Source organism: Eurosta solidaginis, chromosome 2 (assembly GCF_040869045.1).
Source record: "Eurosta solidaginis isolate ZX-2024a chromosome 2, ASM4086904v1, whole genome shotgun sequence".
NCBI lineage: Eukaryota > Metazoa > Arthropoda > Insecta > Diptera > Tephritidae > Eurosta > Eurosta solidaginis.
Genome location: NC_090320.1, coordinates 239,397,310 through 239,421,964, shown reverse-complemented (window position 1 = coordinate 239,421,964; position 24,655 = coordinate 239,397,310). Strand labels below are relative to the sequence as shown.

General features: G+C 38.0%; 1 protein-coding gene across 2 annotated transcripts in view; it reads right to left on the bottom strand.

The window, feature by feature from the left end:
• The window catches only part of tho2 (THO complex subunit 2-like protein), a 36,358-nt gene extending 12,147 nt beyond the window's left edge, over nucleotides 1-24,211 (bottom strand). Inside the window, exons 1-17 of one of the 2 annotated variants that reach the window (XR_010949812.1) lie at nucleotides 23,655-24,211; nucleotides 23,406-23,571; nucleotides 20,576-20,823; nucleotides 20,368-20,501; nucleotides 20,042-20,289; nucleotides 19,233-19,376; nucleotides 18,612-19,165; nucleotides 18,338-18,524; nucleotides 17,996-18,267; nucleotides 17,820-17,937; nucleotides 17,397-17,741; nucleotides 17,039-17,323; nucleotides 16,582-16,787; nucleotides 16,407-16,509; nucleotides 15,548-16,337; nucleotides 4,293-5,009; nucleotides 396-963 (exon numbers count right to left, since the gene is read on the bottom strand). Coding sequence is in view for 1 of the 2 variants with exons in the window: in XM_067767339.1 (XP_067623440.1) it covers nucleotides 911-963; nucleotides 4,293-5,009; nucleotides 15,548-16,337; nucleotides 16,407-16,509; nucleotides 16,582-16,787; nucleotides 17,039-17,323; nucleotides 17,397-17,741; nucleotides 17,820-17,937; nucleotides 17,996-18,267; nucleotides 18,338-18,524; nucleotides 18,612-19,165; nucleotides 19,233-19,376; nucleotides 20,042-20,289; nucleotides 20,368-20,501; nucleotides 20,576-20,823; nucleotides 23,406-23,571; nucleotides 23,655-24,028 (4,944 nt within the window). In the remaining variant the exon portion in view is untranslated. The remainder of the gene's footprint in view (nucleotides 1-395; nucleotides 964-4,292; nucleotides 5,010-15,547; nucleotides 16,338-16,406; nucleotides 16,510-16,581; nucleotides 16,788-17,038; nucleotides 17,324-17,396; nucleotides 17,742-17,819; nucleotides 17,938-17,995; nucleotides 18,268-18,337; nucleotides 18,525-18,611; nucleotides 19,166-19,232; nucleotides 19,377-20,041; nucleotides 20,290-20,367; nucleotides 20,502-20,575; nucleotides 20,824-23,405; nucleotides 23,572-23,654) is intronic. The other variant, XM_067767339.1, reaches the window with a different exon arrangement.
• Nucleotides 24,212-24,655: the final 444 nt, after the last annotated feature.

Here is a 24,655-nt window from a genome sequence, read left to right as displayed (position 1 = left end):
GATTACCGTTATGTGAACAACATTAATATGCTCTGTGAGCTTTGCTCAGCTTAGTATAAGAAAGGTATGCCTTTAAATACTGTTACATTATCAATAGATAATACATGACACATTCTAAATTGTTCTAACAATTGACATGATTTTTTAATTCAATTAATTGAGTTTTTTTTTAATTCATACATAAATGGCTTTTAAAAGTTTTTTTTTTTTAATCTTTTAAATTCGTTTTTTTCTTTAGTTTTTTGAAATCAAATGTCTCTTCTTATAGTCTATCACATCAATTTAGACATAGTGGTTGTTTTTTTATTTATTATTATTATTTTTTTTTTTTGAGAGGCATGCTGTTAGCTGACTGTGTTCCTATTTTGCGCATTTTTTTAACATTTTTTTTTTACTTTTGCACTTAAGCTAACGATATCCATAAGCCACATTATTATACATATATATTTATGTTGATTTAGGTGATTTTCACAGCCTTGACATTTGTTCAACTGTGTTGTCTGTTCAACTGCTCGAAAACTGGTGGTTGATGCAAACCGTTTAGTTACTTTGTATTTTTATTTCGCCCAGAAAATGTTGTTTGAAGGCCAAGTTTTGTTTTAAATATCGAATTTTTTAGTTGCTGATTTTTGTTTGAATTCTTTTTTTCTTTTTCTTATTCTTTCTTTTATTTAATTTGTTGACGACTTTACTAAACACAACGGTTGTTGGGCTTCTTGTTGTATCTGCTGTCGTTGTTGTTGTTGTTACGATTGGCTAGTAACACATATATGTATGATTAGTTGTTGTAGCTGTTGTTATCACTTGTTTAACTGATTTTTGAGCTTTGATCTGCTGCTTTCCAAACGATAACTTCCACTCTTTGTTCCACACTTAGCCTTAGCAACTACGTTTGCACCAAAATACTAACCTTTGAATTTGTCGAAGATGTTGCAGACGACTCCACTTTGCGGCGTTTTGTATCTATAATTATACAAATTATTATAAAAAAAGTTAGCTTTAATAAATAAGATGTGTATGTGTTCTAGGTAAAGCTGAAATGAAACTTTTACTGGTATAGCTGGTAATTTCTAAAATTTGGATAATTTAGAAAATAGCTAACAGCCCTACCGAAAAGCTATGCCAAGTTCGAATGCCTTATTGCAACAGTCACGCGAACGGTGTTGCCCAACTTAGTTGTTTTCAGAGAAGGCTACCGATATTTTCGGCTGAAGAAACTTGGTTTTCGGCAACGTTTCAGGAAATTTTTTCGAGCGCACCCGGAATAAGTCTTGACGTTGACCCAAAAAATCCAAACGTTGTCACAAATAATCTCGTAGTTTAGCGTTGATCCCGAAACACGAAGACAGACGGTTCCCGATCCGGATCGGATGATCGCGAGGATTGCAAAATAGTTCGAAAATAGTCTTTATTTGATCCTGAAATCCATCCCGAAATAGTACCGAAAGTATCCCGAACCAGTATTTGAAACCATCTCGAAACAGTCAGAAAATTACCCTCAAATTATTCGATATGGTCTTGCAAGCTGTTCTCATTGATGCGGGAACTGTATCGAAATGATATGGAGATCATCCCGAAAAAGTCGCGAAAGAATCCGGAAAAAGTCCAGATTAAATCTTGAAATCATCCAGAATAATCCAGAAACAGTTCTGATATTGTACAAAAATGTCCCCAATACAATCCTGAAAACCGTCTCGGAATTATTCCGAAATAGCTCCGATAATATCCTGGAAACTAATCCGAAATGATCTTGAAATAATCCCGGAAGGCTCTAGAAATAGTTCAGAAATTAACTTGCAGTGATCCCAGAAAAGTCTGGATATGATGTTTAAATGGTCAAAAAGTTATCTCAAAGTGATCACAGAAATAGTATTTTAAGTTACCTAAACTACACCACTTAGTTCCAAAGGTCCAACAATCATCCCAAACTATCCCTTTAAAGCTTCTTAGTAGTGTGGGTACATTTTCGGGTCACCCTGAGGAACTTATTTTTTAATCTTGCATAATTGAATTTAAATTTTAATTTTAATTTAATTGGTACTCATACGTCAAATCAAGTTTTTTTCTGGGTATAGGACATGGCGGAACGATACAAGGTGGCAGCATGGTGACATGCCTACAAACATAAATAAAAACTCCATGTACTTTGTTTTTGTAAATTCGATGGACAAATGTCAAATCGTACTGCGCCGGAAGTTGATGTATCAAATCAAATAAAAAAGTTTAAAATCAGCTGTCCTATGCTGCCACCTTGTATCGTTCCGCGATGTTATAGGATCAAACCATTTTTGTTTGAATACATACTAGATTGAGTTATAAGCAAAAAAAAAATTGTTTTCGTTTTTCGAAGTTGGCCTCCAAAATATAGTTGGGCTCTTGTACCTGTCGTAATTTTTTTAAATATAGTTATATCTTAAGAATAAAAACATCTTTATTAATTGTAATGTAAGAAAAAAATCTACACCAATCAAATAAGAGAAGGCAGCGTCCATATTTTACCTCATAAAAGCTTTATAAAAATAGTTTATAACAAGTAAAGGTGTCTAAGTTCGGGTGTAACCGAACATTATATACTCAGCGCGAGCTTCAATTGTACATTTGATTCCAGATAAATTACTTTTCTACATAACACGTGGCACCGCCCGTTTAAAAAAAGTGTCTCACCATTTCCTCTTACAATAAAACTTGATAAGTGAAATATCATTGAATCAACACTATTTTTTGCTAAGTTATAGCTTATTATTCTAGTCTACGACCCTTTTAAACTTGTTTTATATCTAAGTTGCCGGGGACTTTAACCGAACCCGTCCATTTTTCCCAGAAATATTTTCTACTATAGGGAAAATTTGTGTACCCAATTTTATTACGATCCGTTAATTTTTCGAGTTAAGGCTCCCGCAACATAGAAAATTGCTTAGTCATAAAAGGGGCGGTGCCACGCCCATTTTTTAATTTTTTTTCCTTTTTATTGTTATAAATCCACTTGGAAAATGAAATACCATTGATATAAAGCTCTTTTTTGTAAAGATATAGCTTATTTTATTCGTCCACGACCCTTTTAAATATCTTTTATATGAAAGTGGGTTGTTGTTGTTGTTGTTGTTGTAGCGATAAGGTTGCTCCCCGAAGGCTTTGGGGAGTGTTATCGACATTAAACCTTCAGGCCATTCCCTCCCTCCCTACCCCCAAATGCCATGAGGAGCTTGGGGTCGCCAGAGCCTCGTCTGTTAGTGAAACAGGATTCGCCGCGGATAGGTGAGGTTGACAATTGGGTTTGGAGAAGCTATATATTGCGCTGCCAACCTGAAGGGTTGCGCTACACAGCCCCTTGAATCTGGTATTTTAGTCGCCTCTTACGACAGGCATACCTACCGCGGGTATATTCTGATCCCCTCACCCGCTGGGGTATGAAAGTGGGCGTGGTCCTTTCGTTAATTTTTCTTCAAAGCATTCCTTATAGTAAAGGCAACTTCTCTTCCGAATTTTGTTACGATAGGTTTATCGATTTTTGATTTATGATTAATAATATTTGTAAAATTGATTTTATCACAAGTGGGCGGTGCCACGCCCATTTAAAAAAAATTTCAAATTTTTATCAAAAGTCTCAATATCAGTCCACACATCAAATTTCAATATTCTAGGTTCACAAAATAATCAGGTTTTTTGGGATTTCCAAAATGTTATGTATATAAAAAGTGGGCGTGGTTATCATCCGATTTCGCTCATTTTCAATACCAATCTATTCTGGGTCCAGATAAAATCGTGTACCAAATTTGGTGAAGATATCTGAATATTTACTCAAGTTATCGTGTTAACGGACGGAAAGACGGACATGGCTCAATCAAATATTTTTTCGATACTGATGATTTTGATATATGGAAGTCTATATCTATCTCGATTCCTTTATACCTGTACAACCAACCGTTATCCAATCAAAGTTAATATACTCTGTGTGCAAAGCACGCTGAGTATAAAAATATGTTCCGAAGGGTTAACTTTCGAACTTCAAAGCCCCTTACCGATGTTTCGGAGGCTAGCTCCGAAAAAGGGAGAAATCCGTTTCTGCTTATGGTTCAATGTCTTAAAAAATATAGTTGATGTATATTTTCCACGATAATTTCATGTTAGTAATAACCTGCGTAGGCAGTTTCATACCGATATCTATGTTGGTTTTTAGGTTAGAATTAGTATTCTGAAATTTCGTACTGTTGATATGACAACACCTCCAACGAGCTCATCAAAAAGTTTCACTTCAACAATTCTCTCTTATAAACTATATGTTTACCAATTACCTTTTTCATATTCAATTAAATCGTGACTACGTCGATGCATTGATGAACCATTACTTTCATTCGATACCGAACTCAAATCTCTGGCACGCTCTCTCTCTCGTTCCCTCACTCGATCTCTCTCACGATCACGTTCGCGTTCACGTTCATATTCGTTATGTTCGTGTTTACTATCTATTATTTCAATATGCTCCACAGCAGGTGAATCTAGACGATAAATACGTTCTTCACCACGTCGTTTATCACGTTTCGAACGCGTTGATATCATTGTACTACTACCTCCAATGCTGCCGCTAATACCAGTACCATTACCACTAGTAACACTTGTTATTTCCACATCATCATTGTGTGCCATGCGATGTTCACGTTCTCTTTCACGCTGTTCACGTTCACGCATTTCTCGTTCACGTTCACGCTCACGTTCTTTTTCTCGTTCGCGTTCTCTTAGTTCGCGCTCACGTTCTTTTTCACGTTCTCTCTCGCGTTCACGCTCTCGTTCACGCTCTCGTTCACGCTCACGCTCACGTTCACGTGTACGTTCTTCCTTTTTGACATCTTTCAATGAGCGGCTGCTACTACGTCGTTCACTGTGATCACTACGGTCACTGATCACGATTGTTTCGGATCTATTTTCGGATTCATTTGTTGTGGAAATTGTTTTGATGGGTTCGCGATCTATTTTAATTATTTGCTTAACGGATTTCTCTTTTTCACGTTTTTCTGTTGAATCAAAAAATGTTTTTATTTTTTATAAAAGCTTATACAATGTTAATTAACATATGTACAACCTAAATTATGCAGCGCTAGCATCAGAAGCTATCAGCTGTCAAACAATTTTAAATTTAATAGTTATTACAAGCGAAGACTCAAAGATGAGTTCACTAGAGTTTGATCTTGCCACTTTAGTCGATAACATAAAATTTTTCTGTTCAGCCCAGTTTAAGAGACCAAACTGGCGGGGTTAAAGTATAGTCAATTTTAACTGAAATTTAAACATGCAATAAAAAACCAGACCTAACTTCAACTGTCAGGTATTGCATCTTTTTTTTAAATAGGGGCAGTAACGCTACGCTTTCGGATTGATTCTGCGTAGCAAACTTTGTCTTAGTAAGAACCGTTTTGAATAACTAAGGCACATGCATTGATAAATAACTTTGGGAACCTCATAATGGTCAGGAGAACAGTTTAATGCAGTAGAAAAAATTTTATTTTTCCTACAAATTGGCGTGATCTACGATTTTTGTACCTACTTATGAAGACTTATCGAGAATAACGTTTTAAGCGATAAGATCTTATTTTATAGGAGAGCAAAAAACGTGTATCTTATAAAACACAGGGTTTACTTGGTATTTTGTTAAACTTATCGAAAAATATGCTAACAAAGCATTCTACACATCAAAAAATATTCAGTTTTAATTTCAAGTTACATTTCATTTAAAGTTTTAAACACTTTTGCAGTGGAAAAACGTTTTATGTCCAATGGATGTCAATATCAACGTTTTGCCACTACTCAAAGCATCATGGCTTTTGAAACATTTTTCGATGTTACCTTTTCTGGGTCGGTTTTTAGGGTTATACTTTGGTGTTTTGTTATTATTTCATTATTCCTTATCTTTTTGGTCTTGCCAATTATCACAATTATTTTTCCTTTTTGATCCTCGGTTGCACTTACCATAACCTTCGACTTTGCTGTAATTATTACTACAGAACTTAAAAAAATTCGCTTGAAATTTTCAAATCGCAAAAGGACTCCCAGAATATACGAATCCTGTAATGTTGTTGTTGTTGTTGTAGCGATAAGGTTGCTCCCCGAAGGCTTTGGGGAGTGTTTTCGATGTGATGGTCCTTTGCCGGATATCGTTCCGCTCCGGTAACACAGCACCATTAAGGTGCTAGCCCGACCATCCTGGGAACGATTTATATGGCCACATTAAACCCTCAGGCCTACCTCCCCACCCCCAAGTTCCATAAGGAGCTGGGCGACACCAGAGCCTCGTCTGGTAGTAAAACAAGCCGCGGAAGCTATATATTGCCCTGGCAACCTGAACGGTTGCGCTACACAGCCCCTTGAATCTGGTATTTTAGTCGCCTCTTACGACATGCATACCTACCGCGGGTATATTCTGACCCCCTAACCGGCTGGGCTATGAAACCTGTACTCTTTGATCCTAATGCTTCGACACCTGCTTGACTGCCTCAGCAACGGTGTTCTGCCCGTCAAACCTTGGCCTGTGGATTTTAGCCACCTTTGGCAGGTTTACCGTGCGCACCGGTCTGTTGGCATAAAACAAAATGACGAAAGAGCAAATATGGTATAATCCATAACCATCTAAAGCGTCAAAAAAGTATAGTTTTTTTTAATTAGGTTATACTGCTTTTACTACTTACATACATCGATAAGATCGATATTTAACACTGAATACGAATCTGGGGCCATATCGTGACATACGATCCGTGATCGAATGCCATTTTTTAAATCACAATATCCCGAGATGGTGAATCGGTTTAATGAAATATGTGAACTACGGACAACGCGTACCCACTAGGTTCATAATATAATATTATTATTTTTAAATAGTTTGATAGGCTCACATGAACATTTTTTTGATCCGTGATTGTAAGTGACGATACGGCTCCTCTTTTAAAAAATTTTTGATATGTCGTTTTTGAGAGAATGGAGACAGAAACTCCAAAATTAATAAAATTTGCCCCTTTTGTTTATGGTGTCTCTTAAACCCGGTTTTCAGCTCTTTTAAAGAACAGGACCTAGTGAATATTTTCTGACATAAAGAACTATTTTATCAAAAATTTTCCTGTATATCGACACAAAAAGAACTTCAAAGCCTATACTTGAAGTCACTAACAACGCTAAAATAAATCGTAGTGTCCAGCAACTTCGGAGAATAAAGGCGTTAACACGCGAAATACAAAGCTTTATAGCTTCACAGATTACGCAGCCCGATTTTCAACCTCACCTTGCCGAGAGAAATTCTGTTATAAATTTGTATCATACAGATATTTGGAGGCAAGGATGTGACAACCCCAAGTTTCTCCTGAAAGGTTCAATGTGGTCACATTAAACAAACCCTAGATGGTTGGGCTTGTACCTCTACGGTGCTTGGTACTGGAACGTATAGGATCTATATGCGGCAAAGGATAAGCATAAATAGCACTCCAAAAACCTTTGCGGAGTGTCTTGTCGCTACAACAATACAAAGCAAGCAACTTCCTCTAACCGTCGCTAGCTTTTCAGCATATCGTGGATTACTGACTATGGAGACCCAAGAGCAATAGTAACCGAACCCACAGTATTGACAAAAGAGATCTATCGCTAGGACTGACATTTCAGTGTAACCCAATTTAATTTATTGTGTCCCTCCCAAAAATTGTCATCCTCCCAGCAGCTCCTTGCAGGGCACATAGGTAGATTTTAGACATTTAGGCGGCCATAATTGAATTTCTGAAAGTTGCCAAAATTACAAAAAAAAACACTCCCACAGCTTAAGAATAGACAGGGGAACAATAATTCTACCCCTTCCCATCCATCGCATATCTGGCGTTAGCTGTCAAGTAATCGGAATTTAGCTATTTCTGAAATGCGTGTTATGTTTTTCTTTTTTTTTAACCTATGTGAAATCGCATGTTTTAACGTGAATATTTTAAGTTTTAAGACAATTAAATTGAGTAATTGTGATGGATTCTGATATTTCAGGTAAATACTAACATTATTAATGATGTATATTGGAACGATTTTCCGTCATCCCTTGTCAAATTTGGTTTTGAGACAAACCGGTTTCGGCGTTGTGCCATCATCAGTGTCGATTTTCGTTCTGATCTGTTGTTGTCATTTGTCCTGTATTTATAGTTCGTAGGTATATGAGCAGGTATTGTCAAATTGATGCTTGTGTATATTTAGTTATGTGTATGTGCTGTGTGTTCGTTCAGAACCGAGGGTGGTTTACTAATCGATTTGTGTGGCTGACTGGGGTAGGTAGAAATCTGTGATTTTAGTCGTTTGACCTTCTTTGTCGGTTTTTTGTTTTGGTGTGTTAATTGTTTTGTGTTTATTTGTTGTTGTGCGTTTGTCTGTTGTACCTGTGTGATTAAGTTGTTTTCTGTAAACAAGTTTTAAAGGCTCGAATATTGTGTCAGAAATGGTGTTTATCTGTTCGTTTATTATTCTACCGTCGAATGTTTTCTATTTGTAGATTTCCATGTTTTCGAGTACGTTGAGACGTCGGCCCTTTTCTTGTATGTGAAGAACCCTAACTGTTTTATTGATGTTTGCTGGGGAACATTCATTCTCGACCATGTGATTCGCGAAGTTAGACTCGGGTATAATGTTTGGATTCCGTATTTTTTTGTTGTAATCTCTAATATGTTCTCTGAACCTCGTTCTTATTTGCCGTCCTGTTTGTCCTATGTAACTATGCTGGCATCCGCAGGTAAGCTTGTATACGCCGTGGGTGCTAAACGGATCCTCTGAGTTAATGTTAGTTCTTAGTTTTCGCCCTAGATTGTTCGATGTTTTGAATGCTGTGTTAATGTTATATTTTTTAAAGAAATTTGCCAATTTATATGTTGCTTTTCCAGTATATGTCATAGTAGTCCAGCTATTATTTTCTTTTTCATTATTTCTTTTTGGTTCTCCATTTGTCCTTCTGAGCTTATCTACTAGTGCTTTTTTATATCCGTTGTTTGCAGCGATATTATATATGACCTCAAGTTCTCTCTTATATGCCTCTTGTGTAAGAGGTGTTCTTTCAAGTCTTTGTACCAAGTGCCTTAATGCTGCATTTTTATGATGTTGAGGGTGATTTGAGGTATTGTGTATTATTGTGTCTGTGGCCGTTGACTTTCTATATATGTTATAGTTAAATCTTTTGGCTTCTTTATCAATATTTATCGTGAGGTCTAGATAGTTGATTCCTCCGTCTTTTTCGGTTTCCATTGTAAATTTTATATTGCCGTGCTGTTTGTTGAGGTACTCCAGTACGAGCTCTTCGTTATTAGTAGTTAAAACGCATATTATGTCATCCACGTATCTAGCATAAAATGACACGCCTAATTTGGACTTCAGCTCCTGTATGTACTTTTCTTCCAGATTTTGCATGAACACTTCCATAAGAATTGCTGATGTGGGGCTTCCCATTCCAAGACCGTTTGTTTGTCTATATATTTTATTGTTGAATTTAAAATAGTTTTGACGTAAAGTGGTTCTTAGCGTATTTGTGATTTGCATACTTTTCACTTTGTTTTTTGTGTTATGAACTATTGTTGAGCTAACTATGTCCAAAGTCTCCGATAGTGGTATAGATGGGTATAGATCTTTTATGTCAAAAGATACCAATTTGCTGTTTCTTGTTAGCTCTACGGTCTCGAGCCTCTCTATTAGTTCTGTTGTGTTAGCTATTGCATATTCGTTCCTTAGCTCCAGAGTGTCTATCAATATCGTTTTTAAATATTTGGACAGTTTGTAACATGGTGCCGATTTAAAATTAATGATGGGCCTCATTGGCGTGTCCGGCTTGTGGATTTTTGGTAGCGCAACCAGTGGAGGAGCCGAAGGGTTCATTTGGACCAATCTATGTGCCATGTTAGAATCTACTATATTTGTTGCATTTTTTATAGCAACTTTGATTTGTTTTTGGTATTCATCTGTGGGATCCTCTCTCATTCTACGACATTTCATTTCCTCTATGAGATCCTCGGTTTTGGACAGAAAACATTCGACGGTAGAATAATAAACGAACAGATAAACACCATTTCTGACACAATATTCGAGCCTTTAAAACTTGTTTACAGAAAACAACTTAATCACACAGGTACAACAGACAAACGCACAACAACAAATAAACACAAAACAATTAACACACCAAAACAAAAAACCGACAAAGAAGGTCAAACGACTAAAATCACAGATTTCTACCTACCCCAGTCAGCCACACAAATCGATTAGTAAACCACCCTCGGTTCTGAACGAACACACAGCACATACACATAACTAAATATACACAAGCATCAATTTGACAATACCTGCTCATATACCTACGAACTATAAATACAGGACAAATGACAACAACAGATCAGAACGAAAATCGACACTGATGATGGCACAACGCCGAAACCGGTTTGTCTCAAAACCAAATTTGACAAGGGATGACGGAAAATCGTTCCAATATACATCATTTATCCACCCTGTCGGAAAATCAACCAAACAAGATAAGTCAACATTATTAATGCTGTTTGTGATTTTTAAAAGTTATAAATTGATAAAGAACCTATTTTATTTGGGATGTTAAAAAAATTTAAATTTTTTTTATTTTTGGTGTTCAAAACAAGTTTTGTTATGTTTCCAATTCCGTCCAAGTGGAAATTAGTTTTGAACATGGTACTTGGCACAATTAGCTTGCCAACTGCATTAAATTTAGCTGCAGATACTTGCAGATAGGGGGTTAGATAGAGGCTTTGATACACCCTTGTTGCTGTACAACATGAAAAATAGCCTCACTGCGCAGGTATTTTTTAGTGTTACACAGTGTAATATCTATATTTTTCATATAAGCGATTAATTACACAAATTATTATAATTTTTCATTTATTAAACAGTTTTAAGAAGATATAGGCAATAAAATATTTTTGGCCGCCTAAAACTTGAAAATCTACCTATGTGCAGCGGGACTGTTCCATATTCTCTTGCTCCGGGAAGGTATCGAACCCAATCCGGGTCCGTCTCCTGACCCCGGTCCTGAGAAATGGTTTTGCTGCATCTGCGGGAAAAGAATCTTTTTTGGACGGTCATACTCTTGTCAGTGTGTCTCGTGTAAGGGATGGTTGCATCGGGCAGGTTGTTCTGGGCTAGATCCCAAAACCAGACGTCCACGTAACGTCTATAAATCTTTTGTGGCCCCAATACACCGGGTACCCCAATGCTTACCCAAGGACGTCCAGTCCCAGGGCCACAACAGCTGTTGCGTCCTAGCCTTCCACAACCCAGCCGTAGTCACCCGTCACTTAGTCCCAGAGTGACGACGTCTCCCCCTATGCACTTCAGAATTCTGCAGTTAAACTGCAATGGATTAACTGGGAAGATCACGGAGATAGTCGATTTCATGAAGCGGCACAACATCCGCATTGCTGCGATTCAAGAGACTAAACTCACAGCAAGATCTGCTCTGCAGACCTGTTCTGGGTATAATGTCCACAGAAAAGATCGCGAGAGCAGAAATGGAGGCGGCCTCGCGTTTATCATACACCATTCTGTGAAATATCATATCGGTTGTAACCTCTCTGCCGGTGTAGGTAAACTTTGGTCCACCGTAAAGTCCCTATCAAATCCGTCTAGGCACAATGACAAAGTTTCCATCGCGTTTGGCGATAAAGTGCTGTCGTATGCGAAAAAATGCGCGAGCGCTTTCTGCCGACAATATAAAATGCATTCTACGGTCGACAAAGATAGACGGAGGGCCAACAGACACGCACATAAACATAAATTCAGCGCGTCCCCGATTACCATCACCGCCAAAGAGGTTGAGGATGCCATTGGTCATGCTAAACCATCCAAAGCAGTGGGCCCAGATGGCATAGCCATGCCGATGCTTAAAAGCCTAGGGAAAGAGGGTTTCAAATATTTAGCACATGTCTACAACCTGTCTCTTTCCATCTTTGTCATACCCGAAAAATGGAAAATGGCCAAGGTGATCCCGCTACTAAAACCTGGGAAACCAGCTAACATAGGAGGTTATATCGCCTGATTCTCCATATCGCCAGTAGCCAAGACGCTTGAAGCCATTTTGCTCCCCTACTTCAAAGCAAATTTGCAGCTAGCCTGTCATCAGCATGGCTTCAGAAAACTCCATAGCACCACCAACGTGCTAAATTCCATCAGCACCCAGATAAATTGCGGTTTAAATCAAAACCCCCACCACAGAACAGTACTCGTTGCGCTAGACCTATCAAAAGCTTTTGAGACGGTCAACCATGGCACGTTACTGCAAGACCTGGAAGGGTCTACCCTTTCCCCATGTCTTAAAAGGTGGACCGCAAATTATCTGGTTGGTCGGCAGGCATCGGTGCAATTTAGAAATGAAACATTAAAACTAAGAAGAATTAAACAGGGGGTGCCACAGGGTGGTGTCCTATCCCCACTTCAGTTTAATTTCAACATATCTAAGCTACCTTCGCCACCAGAAGGAGTTACTATCGTTTCCTACGCCGATGACTGCACAAAAATTGCCACAGGCCCAGGCCCACAAATCGATGAGCTTTGCAACAGAATAAACGGCTAACTCCCTGATCTCTCCAGTTTTTTCGCCTCGCGAAACCTGGCATTATCACCGACTAAATCCTACGCGACCTTATTTACAACATGGACGTCCCAAATGTCGACCATTATGAACATCCACGTCGATGGCACTACGCTACCGACTGTCCTACACCCCAAACTCTTGGGTGTGACGTTTGATCAGGATCTACATTTTGGTGAGCATGCAGCCACAATTGTACCAAAAATCCAGAGCCGTAATAAAATCCTCAAATCCTTTGCTGGCAGTACTTGGGGAAAAGACAAAGAAACGCTCATTACCACATACAAAGCAATTGGCCAGCCGACGGGCTGTCTTCTTATGTCCCCAGAACACCATATACATAATGAGGCGAGAATACTCCCCATCAGGGAGAGGAATGAGATACTAACCAAACAGTTCCTGTTGAATACCCAGAAACCTGGGCATCCCAACAGACATCTGATTGATGAGCCAACACCGCCTAGGGGCTTAAGAAATCATTTCCGTAAGCATTATGAGGAAATAAGGCACCTGAGAACTCAAAGTAAGTACTCAAAGAACACTACCCAAAACTTGCGGAAGAGGAACGCTTACTCCCCAGGGAAACGCGAGCACTCTAGTTCAACTTCGTTCTGGATACTGTAACAGGTTAAACTCTTACCTATCCAGAATCAACTCCGACATACAAAATGTATGCCCCGCTTGCAATGTGTCCCCACATGCAGGCCCGCCGAGAGGGGGGTGGAAAGGGTTGGATTCCCACCGGGCCCGGAGTTTCTAGGGGGCCCGGATTTGAGTCCAAATCTCAAAATTTGGGAAAAATTTAATATGTACTTTTACAACTGTAGTAAGTAACTTTGTATATGCATGCATATGTACGAATTGAACATATGTATATTTCAGTAATATTCTGTTGCATAATAATTCTGCAATGCATTAACACGCACATACGTATTTACATCTTAACATACATATGTTATAAGCTCAGAAAGAAGTTTCCTTGTTAATTTACTAAACGATCATATACATATGTATGTATATGCAGACATGCATATTTTCGCTTTAATTCTGTCAATGTTCACTTAAATTTGGCAGCATGCAAATTGCAAACTGCTTTCGATATATTTCTACCAATGATTCTTTTGAATTATGGTCTTTGAGCAATATATCAAATAAGTTATTGCAAATAGCTTTGAAGTATCTAATTTGTTGAAAATTGAGATGATCAAAATCAAAGATGACTAGATATTCGACTCTCTCAATAACTCTCAATTTTTCACGCTCTTAGCCCATGAACTAGTTTTCGCAGCTGGCAACATTGCCAAACGATGGGCTAGTGAACAGCTGACACGCAAAATGACCAAGTACCACTCAGTGTTGTTGTGACAGTTGAAGTATGTGGTCATTTCTTGTGTTTGCGTAGTGTTTTTCTGATTACAAGTGAGTGATATTTTGTCTGTTTGAATGGTTTCCGGCTAAATACTCATATCGACCGTACTAACCTCCCAGATTGACTGTAATCTCATTAAATTTTAGTTGAAAAGATGTAGTCGCATAAGTCCGGTTCCCAAAAGCGTAAAGACCGCTCCACTGAGAAAGTCTCTCGAAGAAATCAAGAAACTGAATCTGACCGAAGAAACTCTTCGGGACGTCAATGGCATTATAAAATACATGAGTGTGTCTTGATGGCTTCTATTTGGTTCAAAATTCTTCAGGCTATTAATGAAAGAGATCTGGTTCTTCAAGAGATGAACGCTACCATTGACGTTGAAGTCGACAATCTTCGAAGTTTACTTGCCGACTTGCAGCTTCTACGCGATCAGTGGAGTAAAATTTATAATGAATGCAAAACCGTCGGACAATTTGATCGATACTTCATCCATTTTACCACCAGCCAGGAAAAAAAGTGCTGACTCGTCACATGAAATCTTCAATGAAGACTGCACTGTTGGAGAAATTGATTTCGAGAAACACTTTTTTTGTCATAATCGACTCAATCATAAGTGGAATAAGTAGAAGATTTGCAGATATAAATGAACTAAACGCAACATTTTCATTCCTGTGGCAGTTTTCTGATACAAACGTTCAAGAGTGTTAGACTGCAGCAGAAAATTTTGCAGTCAAATATTCTGCTGATGTATCTCAAAACTTATCGAATGAAGTTATACACCTCAAGAATATATACGATTTGAACATCGACTACCTCCATTCGATTTACTTAATGCCTTTAATGCGAAGAAATTGAATAGACTTTTCCCAAACATTTGCATCGCTCTGCGTATATTTTGCACGATTCCAATATCTGTTGCGAGTGGTGAGCGGCCGTTCAGTGTTTTGGCAAGAATAAAAAACTTTCATCGGTCCTGCTCAACCCAAATCAGGATGTCAAGCCTAGCTACCCTATGTTTGGAAGCACAACTGGCCAGAGAATTTGACTTTGAAGCTTATCAACTCATTTGCATCAGTCAAAGCAAGGAAAGCTCACTTCTAAATAATCTTGCTATGGTATTGTTCAATTTTATAAAAAAAATATTACCTTCTTTATATAAAAATGATCCATTCAACGAACATTGATAGTGAGAGCATAAAATAAATTCTTTTTCCAATAAGTGTTTGTATTTCTACTTCTTGATATCGTCAACTCGATCACAATATCAACATATTCTATTCTAAAATAAATTATTTATTGTGTGGCACGAGTTTACTGCATTTATCAAACAGAATAGAAGTAAAGCTGCTGAAACAGCAAGTTTCCTTGGACTCCCGTTAAAAGATTTTGATGACAATTTGTGATCGGTCGCAACTATTGGGTGGGGCGAAGCACTGCTACAACAACAACTAGCATAAAAGATTCCACTTCTGAATTTATGGCAGCCTAGGTTAATCTGCGATAGCAGAAGATAAAAATCTCATTTTCTAAAATTTGATTGACTTCACTTGAAATTTTTTGGTTATGGCTTTATAAAAACTTACCGTTTTTAGCATCACCGTTGCTCACTTGCTTTGCAACTACAGGTACTGATTCGTGTTGTTGTACTGCAATTACTTGCTGTGCGACTGGCGTAGGTTTAAGGGTACTAATATCTACCAAATTAATGATATTTGTATTAGCGTTTGAATTGCTTGCTGTTGATACTGCTGCACTTGCATTTGATGAACTACCTGTGTTGGCCACTGTTGTCGTTGGAGCTGTTGCACTTGCTGCTGCGCTAGCTGCCGCTGTATTTGCTGATTCAACGCGCATCTGACGTTCTGTAACTTGATGGAAATCACTCTCTTTTATCATTTGTGCCGCTTTCGTTTTTAACTGACCAATATAACTGGAAGCTATAACAAACAAGTCGGGGCGTTTACTTTTTTCCTCCTCGCGTACTTTTTCCACCTTACGCTCTATGATTTGCGATAATTTTGCTAACACAGGATAATGTGGTAGTATACGCATAAGAATGATTAAAGCATTACGAATTTGCATATAATCTTTAGAGTCCAAACAGAAAACAATAGCTTTGGTGATTTTATAATGCCATTTATGACATACATGACGATAATTTTCATAACCAACATGATCATTTGCCTCAGAAAATTGATTGCTAACACGGAATTTCGTAACAAAGCCAGGATAATTGGCGCATTCCTTATTAAATACAGCTTGATCTGCATGCCAACGCATAACCGTTTCCAACATGGCACAGAGGAAGCGACCATAACGCGTAGCTTCATTTTCGGTGCACGAAGTGACAGAGTAGGTAATGTCACAGAATATCTAATAAGATAGAGAATTAAAAGGAAATGAAAAATTGAAATTTTTGCTTTGAAAATCAAGTTAACTCACCCGATCATAACAAAGTAAGGTAGAGAAATTGGCAGCCTTTAAATTATGTATGGTATGTACGAATTTTGCACAATATAGCGCATCGAGCGCAGTAAAAGTGCACCTGATTAGTACAATAGAAGAAAAATATTAAAAAAAACTTCAAAGTATGAAAACAGTTGTGAAAAATGTTCACCTTGGAAATAGGCACAATTGCAAAAATTGCGTTATGGTCTCATTTTTCGCAGATTTAGCGGAACGTGAAAGGAACCAATTGTCCTTTTGTTGTTGTAATCGTTGTAAAATCTTATCAACATGCTCTTGCTGTTTCTTACGCTCATCCTGCAGCTTATCCATTAAAGCGATATAACGTTCCTGTTCTTTCTTATTTTTAGAGGCGTTCTAGAAATGGAAATAAAAAAAATTATGAGGAAAAAACCACATATGATATTATGGTGGTAACACTGTGCTATATTTTCACAGATATTGTCTGGAGCTAGTTTGATTCCAACCCCAAACGAACCCCCTATAAGTAAACCAAAGTGGTTGGATACTTCAGATCAGTTTATTTTTTTCTATGTTTAATTCTGAGTACATTTCAGTGCATCCGGGAATAATGTTGCACAGTGTCTCCCACAACATATGTCTACTACCGAGTCCTTTGATTCTGCTGCTTGCAACGATAGTTGCTTCAATTTGGAAATTTCTTTTTGATAACTCTCGGCGGGTACTTGCAAATCATACATACTAAGTGACCAAAAAGTAACCAAAAATTGTGGACTAATATCCTCCCAAACTTTGGCACCATGCAAAGGACGCACAGATTCAACAATAGGACTCATTATCAAATTAGTGGCTTCTAAATATTTTTGTAGTTTTTGATTGGTGGTAAGTTTTTTTGCATTGGGATCGGCTTTGCGTAGTTGATCGTATTTTTGCTATAGGAGGGAGAAATAAAAATTATTAGTAAAAATTCCTACCGGAGTGTTAAAATTATAAAAAACTACTCACATTAATTTGATGCGTAAACATTGGACGTGCCAAAAAGAATGCGACATCCGAATTTATGTGATATTCCTGCAACATGGCAATGATTGATGGCAAACGCTCAACATATTCATCTACGGAATAGGTAGAACCAAGAAATGTGCCAAATTGTACTAAAGTATCCTGACATTGATCATAAAGTTTGCCAACAAGTTTAAGATGACTTTGTGCTGTCTCACGATAAATGACACAGTGTTTTTGTTGAGCCATTAATAAGCAAATAGCAACAGCTAAATCATTATTGGCTAAAGCATCTTTCAAACGCTGTGAAGATTTTTTTGTATTGCGTACTTGACTAAAATAACCGGCCTAAAATTTGGAGGAAATAAAGAAAGTTGTTTACCGAATGTTATTTTTTTTTATACTTAAATGAAAATAAAAATTCACCTCCCCACGCAGCAATTCCCCACCACACATTGCGTTTAAATGCTCATTAGTCATTTCTTCAGCCGATTCAACGCCAGCCATTTTTTGCACAATTTCTTTTAAGATAAGCAAGTCCAAGCTATTTTAAAAACAATAATTAATAACAAGTTAAAGTTAGTTTTTTTGTAGCATCCAACCTCTTTTGTGACTTCAATTGATTGGCTACATATTGCAACAGCCCACTCAGCTCAATATTATACTTTTTAAATATAGCACCACAAAAGGATGCTAAACTTTGTAGCCATAACGAAATTGAAGTACCATCGTGCTTGAAGCGATCTCTATCTGCCATTGCTAGCGCTTCTATCAAGCAATAACCCAAGCAATCAAATGAAAGTGAGGTAAGATATTTTAATGAATCCACTACAGGATTAATTAAATTGTCATAGATTTGAATTTGTAATAAAATCTGTAAGCAAAAATGTAATAAATTATATTTGTTAACACTTGATACTGGAATATATTTCTGTAAAACCTACATAGTCGAAAAGAAAACCAGGCGCACAATGACTCAATTTGCCAATAAGTCGTCCCACAGGTTTTACGTTCTCCTTGCTAACACGTTTCATTAAACCTTTTATATTTTTGTGCGCTAAGCCACGACGACGTATGAGCAAGGGATGCACTTGATATGTATCGTTCTTCCATCGTGCATATAAACTATAGCTGTAATACAAAATTAATAAAAAAAAATTTTACAAATGTTAAACTACAATTCATAAGCAACTTTTATTATGAACTAAAATATCTTACCGAAAGTGATATGGAAAGTATTTCAACACAGTCCAAATCTCTTCAGCCATTGGACAATTACAATCTAAATAAGATAGTGCCGGTAGTATAGCTGCATCCATTACAGTCATCACTTCAAAATACAGCGTTTCGGCTTCAGTATTAGGCGTTGGTGCATTCAAACTATCCACACCCATATCAGTCATTATTGTGCGTAATATACGTATTAATTTATACATAAGCACAGTGTCATAATGTAACGACGGGCCCAACGCTATCGCCATTGGTATTGTATAATTGCGTAATTGTGAAAATTCACGTGCTTGTAATTTCTGCAATAATTTCTTGTCATCGTTTAAACGCGTTCGACGTGGTGAATGACCTTTAAAACATTTTTCTGTATATAAATAATCAATGGAAATGTGTATCAATTCGGCGAGTGCTCTAGCTATTGGCTCATGTACTATAACTGATTGTTCAGGTAATTTTTTTATAATTTTTAAAGCATTTTCCCAATCACCAATCCGAAGTAGGCCTTCACATAAGCCAAATTTTTGATTGGCATAATATTTTTCCTGTGCGTTGTAAAACATACAAACAGTGAGTGGGCATTATTCAATTATTATGTTACGTTTTAATTACCACATCATAGAATTTTTCTACGTCAGGTTCAACATTTTCTTTATCTTTATTTGTTACAATAATATTCAATTTTCGTACATATTCTTTTGCTTCTGCTAAATCCGTCTCCCATTCGTTGATTATGGTTTTGTCGATGGGTGTGAGCTTTGAAACGATAAAAAATTTGTAAGAAAAAAAGTATTATGAAGTTGTTGTATATTGCAAAGAGTTCAAAAAGGTTCTTTGTACAAGCATTTTTAATGGAGAACGAGTTAGAAGTTTTACTGCAAAACAAGTTTTCAGAATTGCAAAGAGTTCAAAAAGGTTCTTCGTACAAGCATTTTTAATGGAGAACGAGTTAGAAGTTTTACTGGCAAACAAGTTTTCAGAATACTTTAAGCAGATGGCTACCAATCTTTTAAGCTGACTTATAAGATGGTCAAGTCTGAAGTCTCTTTCTAGAGAGCACTTATGGATTAAAATGTTATACAATTTATATCACCTAGAATTGGTTCTACACAAACTATATATGTGAGCCGGCCTGTGAAAAGGTGTCTTATGACTCAAAAAAAAATTACTACTACTAAGAAACTGAAGAAATGCATTGTTTATCTTTAACAGCTGTTTCTCGCAATTTCTTTTTTGAGTCATAAGCCACCTTTTCATAGGCTGGGTCACATATATGTATATTCAGCTATAAATTGACTTAAAACTGTGAAATTTATAAAAGTTTTTGTCGGGAGTCTAGGTGTCTTATCAAAATCATTACGCTGCTAAAAATGCTTTTACTTTTAATTATTATTTGACATCCTAGTACATTTTCTGCATACCCATTGATAAATATCATGCAACTCAATAACACCATATTTCAATAGCAGCGCGCAAACATGAAAGAGCGAACGTGGCGTTCTGGTGTCAGCAAAATAACGAAATTTATAACCGAGTACTTCACATATAATTGAACCATTCGGCATATACGCACGTAGCAAAGGTATAAAAATATGCCGTCGCTCTGGGCGTGTCTCAAATGATTCAATTATTATATCAAGTACACGATTTGGATCCAAATTGAAACAGCCTATAAAAAAGTTACAGAAACGAGAATTAATATTAAAGGAGTAGTTTTTTTGGTTAACATTCAATAATTGCCTCTCACCAATCAATGATTTTATTATATCCATAATGCTATTTGCATTAACGCCTTCCTCAAAATCTTGATTTAGCTCAGTAATAAGTTTGGCGTAACCTTCACTCTCCTCACGAAAGAGATTAAAGCGGCGCTGTTTGTAACTAAAATTGTATAATTTTAAATAAATAAAAAGTAGTGATTAACATAACTTCGAAATATGATTTGATTTACTTACTAAAGTTTGGTTTTAATTTTAATAAATTTCGTGTAGAACACCTTATTTTTTACTATTCCTACATCCTGTAATGTATCTATCTCTAAACGCTCCTTTATCAGCTTATCTGAGATTACTTTATCAAGATCTTTAACTATTTGACTAAACATAAGACGCTCCTCTTGTATGCCATCATTCATAAGCGATGTCTCAGCATCCAATATATTCACAATGTCCAATATCACCGAAGGAAAATCCCCGTGCAGTGTCTAAAAGTGCAAATTATATTTAAAAAAAAAAGGTATTTGTAAATGTTTATGATTTTGATTCAGTTAAGTGAATTTGCTAAGAAGTGAATGAGTACAGCCTCTGTATGGACATAATTACAGGGGTGAACTGTAAAATGGATGATAACTGCTGCTGATAACAAATCAGAGTTGTTGTTCTTGTTGTTGTAGCGATAAGGACACTTCCCGAAGGCCTTGGGGAGTGTTATGTTGTTGTTGTAGCGATAAGGTTGCTTCCCGAAGGCTTTGGGGAGTGTTATCGATGTGATGGTCCTTTTCCGGATACAGATCCGGTACGCTCCGGTACCACAGCACCATTAAGGTGCTAGCCCGACCATCTCGGGAACGATTTATGTGGCCACATTAAACCTTCAGGCCATCCCCTCCCTCCCCACCCCCAAGTTCCATGAGGAGCTTGGGGTCGCCAGAGCCTCGTCTGTTAGTGAAACAGGATTCGCCGCGGATAGGTGAGGTTGACAATTAGGTTTGGAGAAGCTATATATTGCGCTGGCAACCTGAAGGGTTGCGCTACACACCCCTTGAATCTGGTATTTTAGTCGCCTCTTACGACAGGCATAACTACCGCGGGTATATTCTTACCCCCTTACCCGCTGGGGGTTGGGGAGTGTTATCGGTGCTGATGGTCCTTTTTCCGGATGCAGATCCGGTACGTTCCTGTCTCAAGCCCGACCATCTCGGGAACGATTTGTTATGACCACATGCGACCTTCTTGGCCATAACGCCTTCCCACCCCCTAGATCCATGAGGAGTTCGGGTCACCAGAGCCTCGGCTGGTAATGAAACAGGCCACAGATATGTGAGGTTAACAATTGTGTTTGGATAAGCTATATATTGCGCTGGCAACCTGAAGGGTTGCGCTACACACCCCTTGAATCTGGTATTTTAGTCGCCTCTTACGACATGCATACCTACCGCGGGTATATTCTTACCCCCTTACCCGCTGGGGGGTGGGGGGTGGGGAGTGTTATCGGTGCTGATGGTCCTTTTTCCGGATGCAGATCCGGTACGTTCCTGTCTCAAGCCCGACCATCTCGGGAACGATTTGTTATGACCACATGCGACCTTCTTGGCCATAACGCCTTCCCACCCCCTAGATCCATGAGGAGTTCGGGTCACCAGAGCCTCGGCTGGTAATGAAACAGGTCACAGATATGTGAGGTTAACAATTGTGTTTGGAGAAGCTATATATTGCGCTGGCAACCTGAGAGGGTTGCGCTACACAACCCCTTGAATCTAGTATTTTAGTCGCCTCTTACGATAGGCATACCTACCGCGGGTATATTCTGCCCCCTAACCCGCATGGGGCCAAATCAGGGTCTCCAGTGACTATTAAACGGCACTATGTTTTTCGGGTTGGAATAATACGCCGTTCAAGGCAAAACAAAAGACAAGGAGCTGGACAACTGCAGATCGTCAGAACATCCAACACTCCATTAAAGTAACCAAATACTTTCGAAAAATGCCAGGGTGTTGGCGCTTGATAAATATGTTGAGGACTACACTGCGACTTTTGATCTATTATGACAGTCTCCTTCACAAAACCTGGAAAATTAGTATTTCATTTGGTTTCAAGGCCTGAATGTCCAACATGCATAGAGCAATACAGCCATAAGTTTTCATATCTAGTTCAGCTTCTCTATGCATCCAGGACAGACGCTGGTTTCATTTTACATGGCCATGTCGCATTGGGTGCTAACCTCTATTTGTTCTTGATTACCACGCTACAGAGCCATACGTTGTAATTGATTTAAATATCATAGTATACCAACTTAGGCCAGATGTACATAAAACTATTGTAGTGTTGCCTCGATTTGACGTTTTGACGCTATACCTGCGGCCCTACATTTAACTCATCTGTCAGGCGTAGAACGTTTACACAACTCGATAGATTTAAAGGGTCCAAGTTGACATGGAATTGAAATCTTGCTTGTTGAAGCTTTTTTTTTTTCAAAAAATTCGAGTTATCGAGAGGCGATAAAAATCCACAAATCTGTTGGACTGTACCGGATTCATACCTGCCTAAGGATTTCCCCTATCCGGACAACCACATTGTTACCAGAACCATCATAGAGAAAAAGAGCATTTACATTCACTGGACTGGTTTCGAGTTAATCTTCTATTGAGGGAAGAATTTTGAGATTGTGTGAGATAGATGATCTACTCCTAGATAAGTTTATCAGACTTATAACAACAGAGGAATCGCAGCAGGGTCTTAAATCCTTTACAGTCCACAATGTTGCTACTAAAAGGAAGAAGTCTAGCATATTTCGAGGGGCGAATCAAGTGAATGTATACCAGTGATTTCTTTATGTAGAAGAAAAATATAACCTGTCTCGTGAACCCAGCGAGGCGGCTGAGCAAAACAAAATCGACAACACAAAAACATCAATTTAATGACTGACATATTTACACGTGCTGTCGAAGTTACTTCATATTTTTGCATGTATGAATGCACAACACTACTTCTTTCAGTCTTTACAGTATTTGGGTTTTCTATATACTACATACAAGCCTACATTCATACATGCATCATATCTACTTACCACAACATCAGCTAATGTATTCAACACTGTATCCTTTTTCAATGTGCAACGCAATCCCTGCCATAGTAGATCGTAAATTGCCCTGGATATCCCAAACTTGAAATCATCATTTTTGCCAAATATCGGATTATTATTTTCCTTGATTTGTTGTTTTAAGAACTTCAAACTAAAATGAAAATTGATTTTCGTTTAAGCAATATTTGTAGTAAAGCAAGTTTCACTCCTTTCATATTATTTCCGGGCACATACAATTCACTCTTTCCTGTCTTTTCAAAGTTCTTAAATACATCTGCACTCAGTTTCGCATCCATGCTGTATCGCTGGCGTCCAACAGTGGCGGCAGCGACGACGTCGTCGTTCCCTTCCGGAGCACTTGTACTTTTGCCTCTGTGAGTTGTTGTCAAGGCACTATCACCACCACCACCACTACTAACGCTGGAATTTGAATTTTTATGGCTATTTTTGGTATCCGCATGCGGCTCTATTCCTTTTGATGCAACGCATATATCGCCACTACTGGTTCCTATACCACCAACACCGCTTCCAACTTTTGTCGTGGGCTCCGTTGTCGTCGTCGCTGCGCCAGCCGTCTGCACCTTGGTGGAAGTTCGCAGCCGCCTCATACAGAAAATACGAACAAAAATCAAACGAAAATTATTAAGAGCTAAGCGATAAGGAACGCTCAACGTTTTATACACTTTTTTCGTGAATTATACAAAAAAATTGCCACGAAATTTTTGATTTTATGTAGAACGCGAATTTTACTTCTGTCACTAAAATTGAGTGTTTAAGCTGTCAAAAGGATGTGTACTTGACATTTGTCAATCCATCGTTGAGAAGAAGAAGAACGCCTAATCCACAGTGAATACGTTGCTTGAATAATTCATGGCGAGATGGCGCCACTGACTCATTTTTCACGGTTGCAAAAAGAGAAAATAACTGATAGATGGCGCCACTAATTATGGCGAGATGGATGTGCTCCCCCAACGGGTTAGGGAGTCAGAATATGCACGAGGTAGGTATGCCTGTCGTAAAAGGCGGCTAAAATACTAAACTGATTGTTGTTGTTGTTGTTGTAGCAATGTTTCGCCCCACCTAATAGCTGCGACCGATCACAAATTGTCACTGCTATAACAACAACAACATCACAAATTGTCATCAATATCCTCTAACGGGAGTCCAAGGAAACTTGCTGTTTCGACAGGGGTGGACCATAATGAAAGGGGTCTTAGAGGCGTTGGTTCCACATT